At 39.5% G+C, this 20,153-nt stretch overlaps 1 protein-coding gene across 1 annotated transcript in view; it reads right to left on the minus strand.

Moving 5' to 3' along the window:
• LOC122791453 (mucin-6-like) overlaps positions 1-20,153 on the minus strand; it is a 1,454,314-nt gene that overhangs the window by 175,616 nt on the left and 1,258,545 nt on the right. The window contains exon 23 of the mRNA XM_044059198.1: positions 2,685-2,873. Coding sequence (XP_043915133.1) covers positions 2,685-2,873 — 189 coding nt within the window. The remainder of the gene's footprint in view (positions 1-2,684; positions 2,874-20,153) is intronic.

A 20,153-nucleotide genomic window follows, 5' to 3' on the forward strand; every position in this document is an offset into this window, starting at 1 on the left:
TTTGGTCTGTTTCTCATAAAATTTATAGATTTCTGGCAAATCATGGAGGACTGAAATCACTAAATAATGATGCATAGATGAGTTTCAGATTTCACATCCTTCAGAAAATGCATGCTAACACAAATCCTGTTATTCTAGCAACTTTCTTTTAAAAACAGCAATATTTTAAATCTATCCCCATTTTTGGGCCCTTGTATGACATTTCAGACTTTGTCCAGATTTTTTGCACTAAGAAGCTAAGAGGTACATGCCCTAGTTAGGAGGGAGGGCAAGTTAGTCAATTAACTTGATCAGGCTTGACCCTATAACTTGGTTACAGGAGACAAGAACCTGAATCAGAGCCTGAATCGTCTACAACAGATACCAGACAGCAGTATGATAAGTCCCATGTTACATAAAAAGGGTCTATATTAGATGAGTGACTGTTCAGATGTTCGAATCATAGATGGTCGACATCATATGATCGAACGTTGGAAAGGTCGAAGGTGAAAGTCAACGGCTTTTCCCAAGCAGAATGGGAAATTTTCCCTTTCTGCACTGAAGTGCGTTCTCGGAGTTGGTATATTTAAGTAGGGGTGGTTTGTGGGGTGCAGGGGGGCTTGCCCCCCGGCTCAGAGAGGTAAGGTAAGTTTTTTTTTTTCTTTTTTTTATTATGTAGTCAATGTTTCGGACTTTGCTCATACGAGTTCGCTCATGTGAAGTTTGAAGTTTTGAAACTTCGACTATATAATATAGATCCCATAAAACATTCTCCAAGAACGGACTGCAGAGCAAAAATGTGCCCTTTCATATGTGCACCACTACATGCTGGGCTGTGCAATAAAGAGATGCTACCACACATAAAAGCATGTTTTGTTTGCGCATAACAAGTCTGTGTGTGCAATAACACCTATTCACAGCATGAACTAGCATGTTACTGCTTACTTATAAATAATCCCTACACACACTGCCAACTTTTATAAGCTGTTTTGATAACATCTTATTATTTTATGAGTACCACGCAGTAGTTGCAGCTAGTTTCTCTAGAAAACATTGCATCCAGCTTTGTTAACGAGATATCAAACTGTTTTCTTTCAACTCAGTCACTGACATTTTTCATTATAAAAAACATAATAGTCAAACTAACATCATGATTCGCAAAGATGTTCTAATACATTTGGTTTCCCATTCTTCAAGGGTCTCGTTACGTACAGTTTTAATGAAGCAAAACATATCCACTCTGCTTAGTATTATGAAGTAAAGGAAAGGATGATTCACCCCAAGTGTCTCCAATAGTATTGCAGTGTTCTTTGGCCCTCAGCAAAGAATCTCTACAAATAAAAACCATGAACGATGAACCCATTTAGTAGAATACAAGAATCTCAACCTCATACTTGACCAACACTATCTTTCAAAAAAACACAAGACATTTGTACAGCTAAAGTTAGTGCACAGTTTAAAGCCTCTTATTCTGTCACTAACCATCTCACCGCTGATGCCAGCAGTGCCATGGCAAAAAAATATCCTTGTCCCTAGAAGTGAATATACCCTATCCGTCATCTCACTTTACTCATCTGTAATACAAACAGATTTGAAATGGCATACAGTGCCATAGCAGGTTTATTACTCTCTCAGATCACCTCACCTGATTTTGAACTACACTATACATCCCTCCAGAAAAATAAACGGTTACTTATAACACACTTCACCCTCCTACTATCCTCTCTCACACATTTAAAATACTAAATCTTAGTTTATGCCCCAACTTCAAGAGGTAACTTGAGATCAAATACACTGCATATTCCTTATGACAGCAGGATGGCATCCACTCTTTGGTAACACCATACGAGGAAAAAAGCTATTCAAAAATTATCCCTGCAAAGTGGAACCTTTGAACTCAGATATATCACTAACTGTGAAAAGCTCAGGAGAAACTACATAAATACCTAGTTACCGTATGAATTAAACATAAAGGCCAAGGGCACTCAACCACTGTGAACAAATCCTCAAAATGTCATATGCAGCCATGCAAATCTGTCTTAAATAATGTAACTGTCTGTTTTTAAAGCTATATCTGCAGACTGTTTTGCTTTGTAATCGCAGAAATTATTGTCAGATACTGTAACTTTATTTTCAAATACTATTCTGTACAACATTGTTACTAATATAAAAATGCATGTGTTCTACAATGCAAAGATTCTGATACACCTTTCAACATCCACTTAACTAAAGCATATTTCCCACATTAGTATGTCTGGGGTTCTGCTCAGTGTACTTGCTTTCTAATTCACAGATTTTGAATGCATTTCAGTAAAAACATATTTGCTGAGTACAATATAGGATGAAATTACTTTGTAGCTCTTTGTAACTTTTGGTGTTCGTATGCCTAGATTTTAACTGAGAAGGGTCCCATGGCTAGCCCACCATCCAGTTAATGCAGTCTTTAATATAGAAAAAATATAAATTTATAAATAAAAGTCTCAGAAGCCGAGATGAGTTTCTTGGCTTAGTCCTAATGGTGCAACCCCCCCCAATACTATTTACTGATTCTTGAATGCTTAAAATTCACTTTTGTAAACATTGGGAACCAAATGATGTTGATATGCTATACAAAATAACTTGCAACAACATATGTTACCTGACTGGACTGCAAGTTAGAAGGCAATTAAATTATTCGATGAAACATTATGAAAGAACATATTTACCTCTGAACCTGCATGGGTTCTGGAGATCAGGATGATAATATTTAGTTTATTCCAAATAATCTTTATTTTAACAATATCGGTTGTAATTTCTGCAATCACATTAATCCTATTGTTCAAAATTACAATGTTCTTCATAGCAGTTGGAGGAGAAATTACGTAGCCATTGTAGCCAATCTTGTAATGTGCTTTCTGTAAAAAAAAATAAATAATCATTTTTCTGTAACTATAAAACAGCCTTTACATAATACAACATATAAGAAAGTTAAATGAGTCTATGACTTGAATGACAATAGAAGGCACATTAAATGGAGCAAGTCTGGTACCTGCTGTGCTATGTTTAGGATTTAGTGCATCACTTTGATGTAAAACAGATACTGTGCAGTCTGCTCATTTGGGCGGCCACGGTGGTGCAGCAGTTAGCGTTGCCGCCTCCCTGCAAGAGGTTCTCTGATTTGATTCTCGGCTAGGGTGCCTTCTGTGCGGAGTCTGCATGTCCTCCTTGTGGTCACGTGGGTTTCCTCCGGGTGCTCCGGTTTCCACCCACATCCCAAAGACATGCAGTAGGTGGATTAGACACTCTAAATTGGCCCTAGGTGTGAGTGTGTGCGTGTGTGTGCCTTCTGCGGAAGGTTGGGCGTCGGGCTGGCAACTCGACACTGTAAATCTCCACTGCCAATCATGAGCAGAGAGATGATCCGCTGTGGCGACCCCTAACCGGGAAAAGCCAAAAGAAGAAGAAGAAGTGCAGTCTGCTCATTTAAAGCAGATCACTTCATTCTTCAAGCTACTCCTTGTTTCTAATTAGAGTGCAATTTATTCACCCACTAGTCTCACCTTATACTGCTTAGGAAGCATAATTATATGACTCGCTAGCTGGTGTGATGTTCCTAAAAGGTAAAAGGTATTCTCTAAACAGTTTATGCTATTAAGTGGCACCAGAATGCAAACATTAATTACTCAATGGATTCTTTTTATTCATTCATTTATTCATTCTCTGATAAACTTGCTATCTAATTCAGCACCGCAGAGTCATAGCCTATCCCAGGACTCAATCAGCAGAAGACAGAAAACTGCTCCTGGACAGTATACCAGTTCATTGAAGAATGCACGCATTCACTTATGCAAAATAAATGCCTATAAGCTCATTAAGGGGATCACTGTCTCACTTTTTGTGATACCCTTATGATGTGGGTGGACATCAGAGCACCCAGTAAAAATCCATGTGGTCAGAGGAAGACTATACATTGCTAATTACTATACCACTGTGTACTATACCACTGTGCTGACATGCAGTGCGAATATGTTATAAGTGATAGTATCCTAGTAAAATCCCACACTGTACTTCTATACATAACTTTAGAGAATGTGCTTGTATGATAATTAGGAGGCCTTGTGTCCAAAAACTGACATTATGAAGATTTTTATATAGCTTATAGTTGGCAGTAAGATGGGAAGCTATTGGTATTCAAGGACAGCGAGGAATACTTCACATGGAGTACATGGAGGTGTGCTGCTCAACAGACTGCATTCTGGGAAACATCTCATACAGTTATTAGACAGTGAAGGTAAGAAAAATGAGTGGAAAACAGTTCACTGACTGAAATAAAGCAGAAGAGATAAAAGTGTTGATGCGCCTTTTTTGCAAATGTTTGATACTAGATAGGGCTCCTGCCACTGAAAGTGTCATAAGGATGGTTTTAATACAGATCCTTCAGCATTAAAATTAAAGCACTTGCCAGGCTCTTCAGATTATTAGTCTTATCTTCAGAACTCTTTAAAAGTGGCACAATTCATTTTATTTTTTGGCATTTGAAAGAGCTTTCCATTACCTTTGCTAATTTCTATCTACAGAACAATTACAACAGATAGTATTGAAAAGCTTAGAATTCTATAAGACCTTTCCAAAAGAAACCCTCTAACTATGAGTTAAGAAGCATGTAGAGAAAGTGAAAAGGTTTCTGAGGTTTAAATCTGAACTGTTAAAAAATATTTGAGTATATTTACGGCACAATATTTATAAAATATCTACACACATGGGAAAGATGTGCAGGCATATGAAGAATCCTTGAAGTACACATACTATGTAGTTAATTTCATTTTAGAGCTAAAGGATGGTGAGTATGTATGCTAGCTCAAGGCACACAAAGATGATCCAAACAGACTACTTGAGCCAGGACTGGTGAAGGACATAGAAAGTCAGTAGGACTGCTTAGTGTACAGTGTTAAGATATGGATATCTGTTGCCTTTTTTGAAGACAGAGATAGATGCAATGCTTGAACCTGCTATACATTAGCTTCTTTGGCCGGACAGGCTACCCAAAAACAGTCCATGTACATGTAGGAAGACATACCCTAAACTGTTCTGCCACAATGAAGCCACTACACACAGTCAGGGATATTCTATAAAGGAAATTGCACTTTTCAGCTTTATGACATCTACTCCATTATGAGTTAATGGCAAAGGGAGACGCCAGTCTTAGATTAATGTCAAAGGAAAAGACATACTCTATCAGATCCCACTCAAGACAAAATGAGACATGTATATTCATTGAACTACTAGAGGTCGATCCTGCACAGATAAAGACTGCTCTAAGGATAAGGGGGGGGATATCTCACATGGGAATGCAGACCTAAAAAAATAAATAAATAAATTGAATTACTGTTGAAATGCAGTGGTGGGATTAGAAAAATCTAGCCCTGTCAATTATTTACACATTGTTTATTTGTTTGTTTTTCTGTATATTTTCTGTATATTTATTGTTACCTACCTATTTACTTATTTATTTATTTCTGTCTGTCTATCTGTTTGCTGACTGGAATAGTCTAATCGGAATGAAGGACCCTTTCAGAGGCAGCTTAGGAAAAATGCTATGCAAAAAATTAATACAAGCATACATATATTTGAGAAAGTTAATAATGATCTAATCGTGCAAACACATTCATACCTACATACATATGTTTCAAAAAATAAACAATTTTACAATAGTGAAAAATGTACATATGATCAAAAGTTGGTATATACCCTGCCCCATAGCACAGAAGGATAAAGCCCCTAGAGCATCCCAGATAACCTGTGTTTGACTTGCAGCGATTGAGCTGGAAGAACTGTGTGGGGGACGATGGGAGTGGGCAGCTGATGCCAATTTGCCCAGCTTGATGTAACTACAACAAGAAGAGCCCAGTAAGTGCAGTATTACAAGTGGTACACTACTTAGTTGAGAGATTGTACATATTCAGAAGTGAGTTAGCCATGGCTGAACTTGCATGGCTGCCATGGGGGTGGGCTAGGACATATCTGAAAAACATTCCCTGGCATCTGTATGACACTGCACCTGAATCCCTATTCTCCTTATTAGCCCCAGACTGTGGGTTGGGTTGAGCCTGGGGAGGCTAGGGTAATCCCAGTGAACAAACAGAGGAGCTGGTGGCAATTGACAGTCAGCTGCAGGAAGCTAACAAAAAAAAAAAAAGAAAAATGTTGACAATACTTTATGACTTTGGGCAAACATATTCTAAGTAGACATATAGCATGCAGTAAGCTGAATTAGAACTTTAATGATACGAGTAAACACAATGAGAAAAAAATATAGGGCAATTGTTGAGCTGAGGGCATACAATGGAGGAACAGGTGGAACAAGCAATCAGTGGAATGGTGTATTAAGAATAGTACTAGGAAAGGATGGATCAGAACAGGGTGAAAAATCAAGAAGCAAAGTAGCTTAAGTAAATGTAAATGTAAAAGTAGCTAAAATAGTTAGTAGGTATGAGCTAGAGAAACTGTGGTTGGGTAAGTAAGCTTAACATAATCAAAAGTTATGTACTTACCATAACTCTAGATCCTTACTGTCTTTATTTGTTCAGCTCAATGAATCGGTTGTTGAATTCAGCTGGATCTGAATTCAGCTCCTTTTTTTCTAGCTTTTGGCCCTGGGGCTCAGGGTCCTCCCTTAACCATAATGGCCTTCTGCTCCCTTTAATACCTCAGATTGAGTTTGCTCCAGTACATTGTCTATACCATAATATATGCCCAGGAATGCAATGATATCCTGCTAATAGTGATAATGGAGAAGATCAGCTCAAAGGCTGAAGATATGGCAAGGCCTGAACACTCCAGTCAGCTGGGAGCCAAATGTGACAATTTTGGCAAAGGAGGATGGAGTGTTGAAGGTTGAACTGGACAGATAAAGACTAGGATCTAATGTTACAGTAAGTACATAACGTTTATTTATGGTAAGCTTATGTACACAACTGTACTTTCTCCAGCTCATACCTACTAACTATTTTACTACTAACATTTAACATGGATTTAGCATTGTGGTAAATACATAACTTTCATATCCAATGTTGTCTTATCCATCTGAATCAATGAATGTGACAGGTTCCCCAGCTACTAAGAACTCTGGGGTGATCTCAAGGAAATATATATTACAAAGGATGATGGTGTTGAAAGATGCATGTAATCTTGACTGCACATCCAGCTTATAGTGAGATACAAAGGTATGAACTGTAAACCAAGTAGCTGCAGCACAAATCTCATATATGGGTACTCTGGCAAAGAAGGCAGTGGAGGTTGCCACTGCTCTGGCTGAATGAGCCTTGGGTTCATATGGAATCTTCTTTTTTTACAGCAAAGGCAATGCAATCGGACAGCTATCTCAACCAAGTAATTTTAGAAACACCTTGCCTAATTTAACCTTTGACAGGGAAATAAAAAGCTGATCTGTTTTCCTGGATTCCTTAGCCTGATGGTGAACATTCATCAAGGGCAAGATATATTGTAAATAAATGGCAAATTAATTCAAAAAGGTCTCTGATGCCATTTTAGAGAGGAAAATTATGGTTAGTTCAAAGAGACACATGTCCTTGTTAAAGATCAAGTAATGAGGTTTGCAAGACAAGGCTTGTATTTCCAACATTCTTCTGACAGGTGATAGCTATGAGAAAAATAGTTTTCAAGACAAAAACTTCAAATCTGCAGATGCAGAAAAATAGTTTTCCCAAGACAAAAACTTCAAATCTGCAGATGCATCTGGTTTAAAAGAGGGTTTGGTCAAAGCTTGAAGCATTACTGCAATATCCCAAAAGAAGAATGGGATCTTTGATAGAGGTTCTAAGTAGAAAGGTTCCCTTTAACAATGCCTTAGACAACCTCAAGGATGCAATAGAGTTGTGATTTTCCCCAATATGAAAACTGGGTATGGCTACAAACTGAACTCTTACGTCTGCAAACCTTCCTCATGTTAGGTTTCTGGGATGACAGCAAAATGGCAGTAACAGGAAAGCACAGCTTGGCATATTTGGCCATCATTGGAATTGGAGGAACCATGTGGTTAACTTTAGGACTTTCCGGTCTCAGTAAGTCTGACAGGTACATGAGAGAGAAGTATGGAAGAGAATCCAGCACCCACAGAGGATATTTCAAATGAGGCCAAAGGTAGGGGAACCAAACCTGCTGAGACCAGAAGGGGGCAATGAACAATACTGCTACCTTGCACCTGATGGTTTCCTGTAGAAACTTGGTATAAGGGGAAAAGATGTAAAGGCAAACATAAAACCCAGAGGACAACTGTGTACTAAAGTATCCGTCAGTGACTAATTCTGGTCAGGTAATAAGGGCCAAGTATCTACTGCACTTAGTGTTCAGGTGGGAAGCAAAAAGGTTGCAGCACAGCTGGCCACAGAGAATGAAAATCATTAATGCCACTGCTTGAGGGACCATGAGTTCAGTCTGTCCATTAAAGCACTGGAATTTCCTAGAATGTGCGCTGTCAACAGAAGGCATTGTAAAGACATTGCCCATTGCCACACATTCATGGCTTCTCTGCATAATGGGTATGAATGGGGTCCTCCCATTTGTTGATGTATTAGACTACTGCCATGTTGTCCATCTGGATGGAAATCACACCTTCGGGAAGAAAGTCTTGAAATGCCTGCAATACTAGGAGAACCAGTTTCATCCCAAAACATTGATGTGAAGGTTGGTCTCTTTTGGACTATGTGCATTGGACAGTCCTCACTTTGTAATGCCCCCCCCACCCCAGATGGGAAGTCCATAGTCAAAGTGGCTAGCAGGCGTGTATAGGAGAACTGTTGAATCCAGGAGACAAAAGGTGAGATCAACCACTGCAGAATGTGATGCCTGCATACTATCATGAAGTGTACTAGAAAGGAGACAGACTGATGTAATACTAAGCACGGAATGAGAGGGTCCACTATAGTACTCTCATATAATACCTTGCTTGTGGGACCAGAGTAACTGACACAGCCAGTGACCCTAAAAGATGAAGAATTAGTCTTGCTGAGGGATTGTGTGAAGCAAGCATGTGGAAGTTCGTCTGAGATGTAGTGTCCAGGTGACACCTTATAATTTCTATTGCCTGAGACAGAGTTAGATGGCTTTCGGTCAAGGTTTTAGTGATTCCTAAGTGTTGAATGAACTGGTGCAAGATGTCCCTGTACTGAATCAGCTGATCTCTGGTGAGAGCAGTAAGGAGCCAGTCATCCAGACATTGGAACACCAGGAACCTGTACAGTCTAAGGTAAGCTTGCACATGCATTTGGTGAACATCCTAGGAGTTGTGGTGAGGCCAAAGGTTAGTGGTCTGAACTGAAAGTAACTGCCTCCCCGATGAAACTGAAAAAAGCTTCTGGATTCCTTCACTATCTTTACATGGTAGTAAGCATCATGAAAGTCTATTGAGCACATTTAGTCATCCCGGAAAACTCTCTTTTCAAGCAGCTAAGTTTCCCCTCCTGCTGCTATATCCCTCTGACTGGGTGGAACACAGGGCATTTCTTTTTGTTGGCTGGAGGAACCACAAAGGAAATAATATCATCTCGTGATTATCTTCTGCACTCAAGAATCCTGAGTAATGGCTACCCAGGCATAGGGATGCAGAGATATGAGTCCCACCATCTCCAACAAAGTCTGGCAGTCAGGCAATAGCTCAGGAGTGCTGGGAGAGTTTGTCCATGAAAGGACCACAAAACCCCTGATTTAGTGGACCATCTCTGGCCCCAAGGGGACATCCATTGAATCCCCCCCCACTGCCTCATGGAGCTCTATAACCAGAGGTGTCATGGGCAAAATGAAACCAAGGCTTCTTTCTACCCTTCTGGTTCAAGGAAAAAGTTCTTAGCAGATGGGGTGGAAAACCATATCCCTATGGCAGATAGTGTCTTACCCTCTTGCCTGCTTTTGGTGAATGTCTTTTTAAACTTTGGGGTCGAAAAGAGTGGACCTATCAAAGGGAGTGTTGATGAAGAATGCCTTAAAACTTTCTGCAAAGTCACAGGTATGCATCGAGGAGTGCTAACAAATAGCAATGACAGTGCCTGCTGCTCTCGCAGTGCCGTCTGCTGCATGGGAAAGTAGCCACATGGACATGATAAACAGATTGTAGGATAAACAGCTGGGATTCAACCATTTTTTAATGTCTGCAGGCAAATTACTCATGATGAATTTGGAAACATCTTTAGTTAAATCCTGAAGACAAGTCATGTGTGTTAAGTAGTTCAGCACATGTAGTGCAAACGGTGAAACATATGCCTGCATTCCAAACATATCCAACTTCCTGGACTCCCTGTTAGAGGGATGGACAGAGATGCTCTCTTTGGAAAGTTCCTTATTTGACCCTGCCATCACTACTATCACAGCATCAAGTGGGAATCCTTGCTCAAATGTGACCTGCTCCAGGGAGAGAGGACTATCTTATCCAGTTTCCTAGGAATCAACTCTGCCATGTCGAGCTCCTTCTAAGCCCATGGTATTTTTATTTTATTTATTTTATCTTATTTTACATCTGTTTACCAGGAAAGTCTGACTGTACAGTGGTCCTTTTTCAGTGGAAGCCCAGGGAGGAAAAGCTTCACATTTACAACAGAGAGTTGTGCATACACACAGAATATTACATACATACAGAGTGTTACAGCAGAGAGTTATACAAAGATACAGAGAAAATACATAGAGAGTGTTTCACAGTATTTAATTTTACATATATTCACACAATGTTTATATACGAATCAGTAGTTAAGAGGGTAATGTATCTTTTTACATTCAAATCATACACATGTACCCATTTTGTTCCAAGAGATAGCATTAAGTATATGATTTCCTACCAAAAACAGCTGGTGAGTAATTGGGGGTATTAGTAGGATATGTATGTGGAGGTGCTATGAAGACATGAATATAGACAGAAATAAGATGGGGACGATATAGCAAGGGATAGTGAGAACAAACAGTAAAATCTATTCAGGGCTTGTGCATGAGCACATCTTTGTGTTCAATAAGTGGGATTTGAGTATTTTTTAAAATGAAAGGAGTTTATAGTTAACCTTATATTTGCAGGCAAAGAGTTCCAGACTTTAGCTATGCATGTTGAATAAAGGGAATCTCCTGCAGAGTTGTTGGCTTTGGTTATATCTAGTAAAGATTTATTATTTGAGCATAAAGTCCATTTACTAATGTAAGGACGTAGAAGGTTTTGCAGGGCAGGGGTTTTCTCAGGCTGGTTTAGTAGTGTATGAGCCATAGTAAGTTGGCTATAAGTTAAGAGATGAGGTAGTTCTAGCCAGTTAAATTCTCTGAGTGTGAAGCAGTGGTGAGCTCTATAGTTGCAGTCTGTTGCAAACTTAGCAATATTATTATAGCAGGTGTCTAACTTTGCTAGGTCTGATTTTTTAGGTTTGTGAGAATACGTGATGCATAAATATGTGTAGAGACCATCAGTCTATGAGCTTGTCAGTGGTGAGACCACCCAGGAAGTAGATAAGCCAGCCTCTAAAGCCTCAAGGAATGCTGACTCCTCTTGGATGGGGCTTTGGATGCCCAGCCCCCCTCCCCATTCTTCATCAGTTCCAGGATCTCTCAGAAAAATATGTCTTCTAGGGAAGACCTAGGGGACCCCTCCCCTTCCTCAAAGTCAGTATCTTGTGTGAGCAACTCCTGGGAGGAAGTAATATGCCTCGTCTTTCATGTTCATTTTCTGTAACTTTCCTTGGGGGGTGCTCCAAGGGAGTCTCAAAATCCAAATGGGGGACTTGACATGCAAGGATCCTAGAGGCTAAATGAGGTTGGCTGTTCCTGATGTATAGGATGTTTGGATGAAACAGCAGAATCAAGAGGGAGTTGTCACAGAGGTGAGCAAGTGTGTGGAATCTCTTCTCTAGATCTGGAGTGGACCCTTCAAATGTCGAAGTCAAAATCAAAACCAAAAATGTTCTCCCAGGACCCAAGATCCTAGGGAAGGAATATATCCTACTTTGACTGTATTTAGCTTTGAAGCTGGCACTGGAGCTGAACCTTCTAAGGCCGAGGCAACAAGAAGAGATGAGTCTGAAAACCTCAGCTTCAAACTCAACTGCTGAACCTAGGCCATGACCCATCAAATCTGACACCCTTCATGATCCAACTGAGCTGGGTAAGAGAAGTAGCCAGAGTCAAAGTGGAAGTTGCCCTCAGCTACAACAAAATTTTCTCTTGGGAGGCATTCAGCACAGTAGAAACCTGGACTAAGGGTAAGACTAGGGAGGGAGAAACCAAAGGGGAAACAGACTGGGAAAGACCTGGAAGGACACCCATCTGAATATGAGTTTGAAGAAAGATCGACTAAAATGTCCTGAGGGAAGTCTATACTGAAACTGGATTTGAAGATCGATGTCTTGGAGTCTAGGGCTCACTGGCTCTGGGGAGAAGCAGCAAGAAGGAGAAAGAGCTTGGATTCATTGTTATTGTTCCTGACATGGTGTTGGATCCACTATTTTGGGATTCTTGGGTGCTGGTGCCAACTGGAGAGTCAGATGCAGAGTCCTGAGTTTGTGCGTTTGCTTATCTTTCCCCTTCTCTTTCACTTTCTCCTTAGTCTTTTCTATCTCCTTCTCACTTCTTGTCTTTTGAGCTCTTGGGTTTGTCTAATTTCTTGGAGGAAGGAGAAGCTGCAGTTGAAGCAAGAGGAGTCAGTTCTCCCATTTGGGTAGGGAGAAGCACCATAAAAACTAACTTAGTTCTGTGGTCCACTAAAGCTCTTGTCCCAAATGAGGCACATGACTCACACTAAACATTGAGATGGTCAGCCCCAAGCAGTAAAATGCATAATCCATTCAGGTCTTGTGAGGGAATATTGTGCGCACATACATTGCATTTTATGAATCCAGAAGCTATGTCAGACATGATGAAGCAAAAAACAAATCTCTAAAAATAAGTTTCCTCACACACACACACACACACACACACTAAAACTAGGACAAAGTCCTAAAGATGTTATAAGAACAACCTGCACTAAAGCAGTAGTACAAATAATGAAAATACAATGTAAAGGCTAAAAATGTAATGTTTTTCGTCTTTTTTATATGTAGGGTAGGGGTAAGATGAAAAAAAAACCTTCCATGAAAGAAAGATTTAGTCAAGAACAAGTAGAAGAAGAAACAACCCCTGAGAAACACCGCACTGACTCCTTAAACTTAAATTCTGATAAAAAAGAACAAGACATTTGAAAAACTAGCAGCCTAGCTGTCAGTGAGTGCTCAGCCCTCACTGATCAAATCTGGTCTCTTCACGCAATAAATAAGATCTTAGATATTACAGGGAACAGAATGGCATTATGGGTATGGCGGGAGCTTGAGCCCCAGATCCAAAAGCTGGAAAAAAAGCACCTAGGTCAAATCCTGTCAGATTCGACAACCCATTCATTGAGTCAGACAAATAAGTCAACATCAGATCAGTAGATGTTCTAATAAAACACATTTTGCAGTTTAGCCTCCATTTCCCCTTTTTTCTGATTTTGATATACCACCAGTGTGTGGTTGAATATATATTTTAGTAAATATATATATATATATATATATATATATATATATATATATATATATATATAGATTCACTTCAGAATATTGAAAGTTTAAAACTTTGAATTTCATATGGTCGAGACCATATGATTGAAGTTTCAAAACTTCGAAATTCAGAAATAAATACAAAAAACACAACAATGTTTTTGTAGAGGGACAAGCCCCTCTGCACCCCCACACCCCCTGATATTTAAATATACCAACTCTGAGATTGCACTATAGCGAGGAAAGGGAAACTTTCCCTTTCTGAGTTGTATGGAGATCTCCATTTAGAACGTTCGAAGTTTTGAAACTTGGTCTCGTCCATATGAAATTCGAAGATTTAAACCTGCGATATTCTGAAGGGGACCCATATATATATATATATATATATATATATATATATATATATATATATATATCCTGGCATATATCTGTTTTCAGGGCTATAACCTCCGTTTTTGAAGCAAGAAGGTTTGGAAGCTTTTGGTGACCTAAGCACTGCTTTTATGCAGCTTTCCTTGAGCCCCACAGCAGTTTACACATATGGAAGATGCAGCAGTGATGAAATGTTGAACATCTGTGGATATTGGCAGGATGGAGGGGGCTAGACATGGAGTGAAAAGGATTAAAGTGTAGAAAAGGTGCAGTATACAGAAATGAGAAGACTGGAAGATATAAGATGGTTATCCAAACAGGAAAAGTCTTAGTACAAGCAGTTCAGGAAGTCAAGTCCCTATTAATGTTGGGGTTGGGGGTGGGGCAGTAGTAACTATCATTTCTTAGAACAAGAGTAATCCTGTTTAAGGTTAGATACCTGTGAAATTTACTCTGGAAAGGTTTTATGTTGGACTGTCCATAATTGGGGAAAAGTTGAAGCAGTGACAGATTTTATTTTCTGGGCTAAATGAATAAAGCAGATAGTGACTGTACTCATGAAATTATATGATGCTTGCTTCTGGGGTGAAAGCTATGGCAAATTTTTATAATATAATGAACAGCAAATACATCAACGTTGTCAACATAGGTACATATAGTCATAGCAATGTTTTTTCCCAGCAATAACATACGGCTGAGAAAAACCGAGAACTCCATGGACTACAAGAAAATCAAGTCAAAACTTAAGGAAATAAACTCAGATTGTTCACTAGAAGATGTATTAGGAAAACTAAAATACTTTGGCTACATATAATGGAAAGACAGGATTCACTGCAGAAGGCATTGGTGATGGGAAAGAATGAAGGCAAAAAAAAAAAACAACAACGTTTATAAGCATTAATTAGGGAATAAATATAAAATTACAAGATCTAAGAAGCAACTGTTGACAGGCAGGTTGGGTATGCTTAAGTCTCAAAGAATAGTGCTCAATTAAAAGACTAAGCAACTGCAATATAAGATTTGATAATGCTGTACCGTAATTAGCTGGAAACACTGTATACAATGAGACTGAGAAACAAAATTCTTAATTACCCAAGCTTGTGCTGAATAGATGTCACTCTCTCCCTTATGGACCAAGTCTTGTGCATGTTTAAAAATTACACTGTAGTTCATTTAATATCCGGATACTGTCTTTATTAACAGTACTGATAAACAATTCAAGTTGCTGCACATCATATTCTGATTGTCCTGAACAACATAAATTGACATAGTCTCTAGATGACCTGTTTCCTGTACTCAGGCTTGAGTGCTTGACATCTTCTCTGAAGTAACAGGTCAAATGCACTTACTAACTGAACTGCTATCCTGAACACAACCTATTATATTGCTTCAGTCCAGTAAATTATTTACTTTTTCTATCCTTTGTCTCAGGCTTTTGTCTTGTATGTGCAAAGAACATTTTGTAAGGTTTTATCTTTCCCTTGAGAAAGGAACATAAGAACTGTCTGTAATCTTCCCGTGAGAAACTGTTATTTCAGTAAGGTTAACATTCAGTTGAATATTCTTTGTTTCTGCTTTTCTAAAATGCATGCATAAATGAAACACCATTTCCTAGCCAATTTTATTCTTTAGCACGTCTGATGTCTTATAACTACTGTACAATGAAAAATCCTGATCTAACATGCAGCAACTACAGCAATAGGGAACCTCATTTTACCTGCAGCAAAGTGAGAGGTTTTGATGTTAAGAATTACAGGAAGCTCTGCTTAACAAATTCACTGTGTGAAATATTAAATAGCTATTAAATAATAGCAGCTTATTACAGCATACATGGTATACAAGCTAGTACAATACAGTTTCACTTTACGACATTATACTCAAAATATGCATGTATATAGTGCAAATTTACTAGTGCAATTATTTGTATATTCGTGGAAGATAGTTACACAGTTAAGAACTTTAACATATTTCTGGAAGAGGAGTTGAAGAAATTTACTTTATCAACTAGTAGGGTATATTTTAGGGATGACCAGTTGTGAGAATGAAGGTTGGTTAAATTTGACTGGACTGCAGTGTGATACCAGATTATAAATCTATGGTAATGATTATCAAAAGACTCAGGTAATGTGCCGGAGTGCAGTATTTTGTTTGTGTCTGATATTAATACCCAGTCTAGTGTGCTTTCTTTTTTAGGAGGGTTTGTTGATTCTAGTTGGTGCTTGAATGAGTTGTATAAAACTGAATAAACTGAAGATTAGGGATTCTGGCCACTCCATACTGTGGTTTAAGATAATAGTTTCATATTTAATGTTTGAGGTTATATTTATTTTACATTTGTTGGCTCAAGACAGTAGATAAAATAATTTCTGATTTGTTAAATTTGAGTGGGGTTAAGTTCCATTTCTGAATGATGACTTTATTTGAGTAACTTACCTTCTCATCAGGATCTATGGACTTGACAATGATTCACAAAATGAAGTAACCAAGCAGTTTGGTAGACATTCCACTGAAATCTCAAAGTCCATACACTCTTTTAGGAAAACCTTCACACTATACTGAAATGCAAAACAGAAAGTTCCTGCAGTGTGTTCTGGCTCTGCAGACCTGCTTATCAGAGCTGGCCACATGGCTAGGAATGTAAATCACATCAAGCATGAATCCGAAAGACATATCTAACCCCCTACTCACCATGCCACATGCAGGGCAGTAGATAACTGAGAGAGTTAGAGGAATTGTCCTTGGTAAATGAGGTCCCATTATTAAGCCAAATGGTCTGTGTTATAAACATGAATGCAATAACTCACAAACTGGAAACTATGTCTGCCTATATATTCACTGGCAACAACTTCGTTGGAACTAGTCGCTGTACACCCTGACTAATAACTTGCATTCTTTCATAGATGCATTCTATACTGCAAAAACCACAGTGGAAATTCCTCTCCACAAAGTTTCACCCTGAGAAAAGTACAATTATGTAAGATCTACTTACTCATAGCAGTAGATGTTTAATTGCTGCATTAACCTATGGGTTGTGTATTGTCCAAGAGGGAGCAACAGGGCAGCTTATAAAAGCTCTGGATTCTTCTCTTTGATCCAGTTTTACAGCTGATTGGCCAGCCCTGAAGATGGAAGATTAGCAGTCAGAGTAGAATAATCAGGACTTTCTTGTCTACTAGAAAAGAGGTAGCATATTCATCCTGAACATCCAATAAAGTGGTGGGTGGATATGGCTACTGCATCAGGGAGAAATTCAAACATCTACTGTTGTGAGTAAATAGAACTTAAACTGAACTAAGTTCATCATTCCCACTGCTGCAGTAGTCTATGGTAGAATACCAAAGCTTATTCAAACTGGGATATATGTATTCAGGATCTCCTGGAGAATGGTCCTTGTAATCCCAGTCTTGGACATAAGCAAAAATTCCAGTAAGCAATTCCTTGTAGAGGTATATACAGAAGATCATATAATAATTTCCAGAAATTTCTAGAGTCCACCCATTTCTGATATGCCACCAAATAATCTACATGCAAAGTGAGCCTTAGCAATGCCTGGAAATGGATTATCATGGTTGATACAACAAAAGGCAAAAGGCAAAATCCAAGGACAGCCAACAGGAAAAAGTCTGGTTGTCACAGGTTGTCCTTTTAAGTCTCAATATAAAAATTAAATAGCTGACAGGCTTTTCTAAAGGACTTGGTTCTGTCAAGATAGTATGTGAGCTATCTCTGTATGTTAACAGCATGAGGAATCCTTTCTCAGTGGTTTCAAGGGTTAGCATTGAACAATGGAAGACTGACTGCCTGATTCAAAGAGAAACTCCATAACTACCTTGAGTATGTGTAAGGGATTTATTGTCAAAACAAACCAAGCAGAAACGTTGCAGTGTGGAGGGTATGAAGTTCAGTTCACTCCTTTAAATATGTTATGCACCATTTCACTAATAAAAATCGATCTTTAAAATACATACTACAAAATAATAAAATAGTAGGTAGTCCACAGCTGAGTTAAAAAATGAAATATCCTTTATTGAAACACACAAACAAGTGATCCTAGTTGACTATAATGAAAAGTATAAAGACATTCATTATTTATATATAATCACGTTATTTGGAGCAAAGGAGTGGTTACAGAGGGTGGATTTGTTAAGAGCAATGAAAGCAATAAACTCATTCCTTTAAACAAGACCCCCCCTCCTTAACACCATAGTGTAAACTGAGACCAAATCTTACAACCCCAACACCCTAGCCCAATGTTCCTAGAATTTATAAACTCAAATGCTATGGAACAACTGGTCACCACTCCCACAAGAGTGTAAAACATATTGGACCTGATCATCACCAACATGGGGACTCTATGTTCCATACCAGAGGAATACCCCTCATTGGTAAGATCTGACCATAAATTAATCACTGTGGGCATCCATACCCTGTCCCCACCCCCAACAAAGGAAACCACAGTCAAAAACTTCTCAAAAGCAAACTTCCCACTTCTCAAAACCGAGGTGGAATCCTTCAAAGCCCCAGGGCCAGTGGAAAATACGGCCCAAACTGCAGAATCCTTTACAAACGCATTCTATGGATACCTACAGGAATGCATGGATCATGCTATCCCAAATAAAACCAAGACACACTCCTCCAAAGGCAGGAGACCTGTCTGGTGGACCCCAGCCATAAATAAGCTGTACAACAGGAGGAGGAATCTGCTACATGATAGAGCAAAATCCCTGAAAGGAAAGGCAACTCTGATCAGTACTAGCAAGAAACTACAATCCTCATAAAATCATCTAAGGCTAGCTTTGAAAGAAAAATTGCACAAGACGCTAAAGATAATCACAAGGCCTTCTTTAATTATGTCAGAAACCTGGGTGGAAACTCCCAGATATGCTCTGAGTTAGTGCAAAATGACAAAAAATACACTGAACCCACAGACATTGCCAACATCCTGGCAGACAGGATCAGTGCAAACTTCTCCTCCCCTCCCCCCCAAATGAGAAAATGACTATCCCAACAGAGTGTAGCCTCCCCAACATCACAGATGCACAGGTGAGAGCCGCCCTCTCCAAAGCAAAAAACACAGCATCAATGGGACCGGATGGTGTCCTGGGCTGCGTTTTACTTGAGCTCCAAGAAGAACTGAACCCTCACTTAAAATCACTGTTCAGTCTCAGCCTTACAACAAGATATGTACCCAAAGAAAGGCGTACAACAACAGTGGTCCCATTCCATAAAGGTGGTGCCACAACGGACCCCGGAAACTATCTAACTAGCCTGGTCTGCAAAGCTATGGAGCGTATCAACATGGAACTCATAAACAAAGACATTGGGAACCTCCAAACACTGGATCCTACCCAATTCGGCTTTGTTAAGGGCAGATCTTGCCTCAAACCTGGTCGATTTCTTTGAAACTGTCACCAAGGCCATAGACGAAGGGAAGGTAGTCCACACAGCCTACCTTGACCTTGCAAAAGCCTTCGACACAATACCCCACTTGGGCATCATAAATAAGCTCACCAGCTTAAATATCAACCCCTATGTCACAAGATGGGCTGCAAACTGGCTTAGGGACAGAACCCACATGGTCAGAATTGCAGGTGCCATGTCAGACTCTAAACCAGTTACAAGTGGCATCCCACAAGGCTCAGTCCTGGGACCTCTCTTGTTCGATATATATATTTCTCTGAGGTACAGGCTAACACAGAAGGAATATGCCTGACAAAGTTTGCAGATGACTGCAAACTGGGGGCCATAATCGACTCGCCGGCTGACACAAGCATCCTCCAAAAAGGTCTCACAGAGATGGATAACTGGTGCCAGAGCCATGGCCCAAAGCTAAATGCCAAAAAGTGCATAGTCATCCCCTTTGGGAAAAACAAAGTGCCCACAAATTACCACATAGGTGGTAATCCATTAAGTACGGAAGACGTAATTAGGGATTTGGGGACCCAAGTAGATTGCAATCTCTCCTTTGACAGTCACATTGCCAAAGTGGTTAGAAAGACATTCTATATAGCCCACCTTATCACGAAGGGGTTCACATCTAGATCAAGAGAGGTCATTGTGCCCCTCTACTCATCAGGCCCATAATTGAATACAATGCCCCATTTGGGATGTACCTTACCTGACACCTGCTACAGCTAGAAAGACCCCAAAAGTACCTCACCAAGAGGATCAAGGGACTCAGATGCCCTACGCAGTTAGGCTAAAGAAACTCCAGCTCTACTCAGTTGCTTACCGCCTACTCAGAGGCGATCTGTGCCTGACGTATAAAGC

Source organism: Protopterus annectens, chromosome 17.part0 (genome assembly GCF_019279795.1).
Source record: "Protopterus annectens isolate FY-2018-M chromosome 17.part0, PAN1.0, whole genome shotgun sequence".
Classification (NCBI taxonomy): domain Eukaryota; kingdom Metazoa; phylum Chordata; order Ceratodontiformes; family Protopteridae; genus Protopterus; species Protopterus annectens.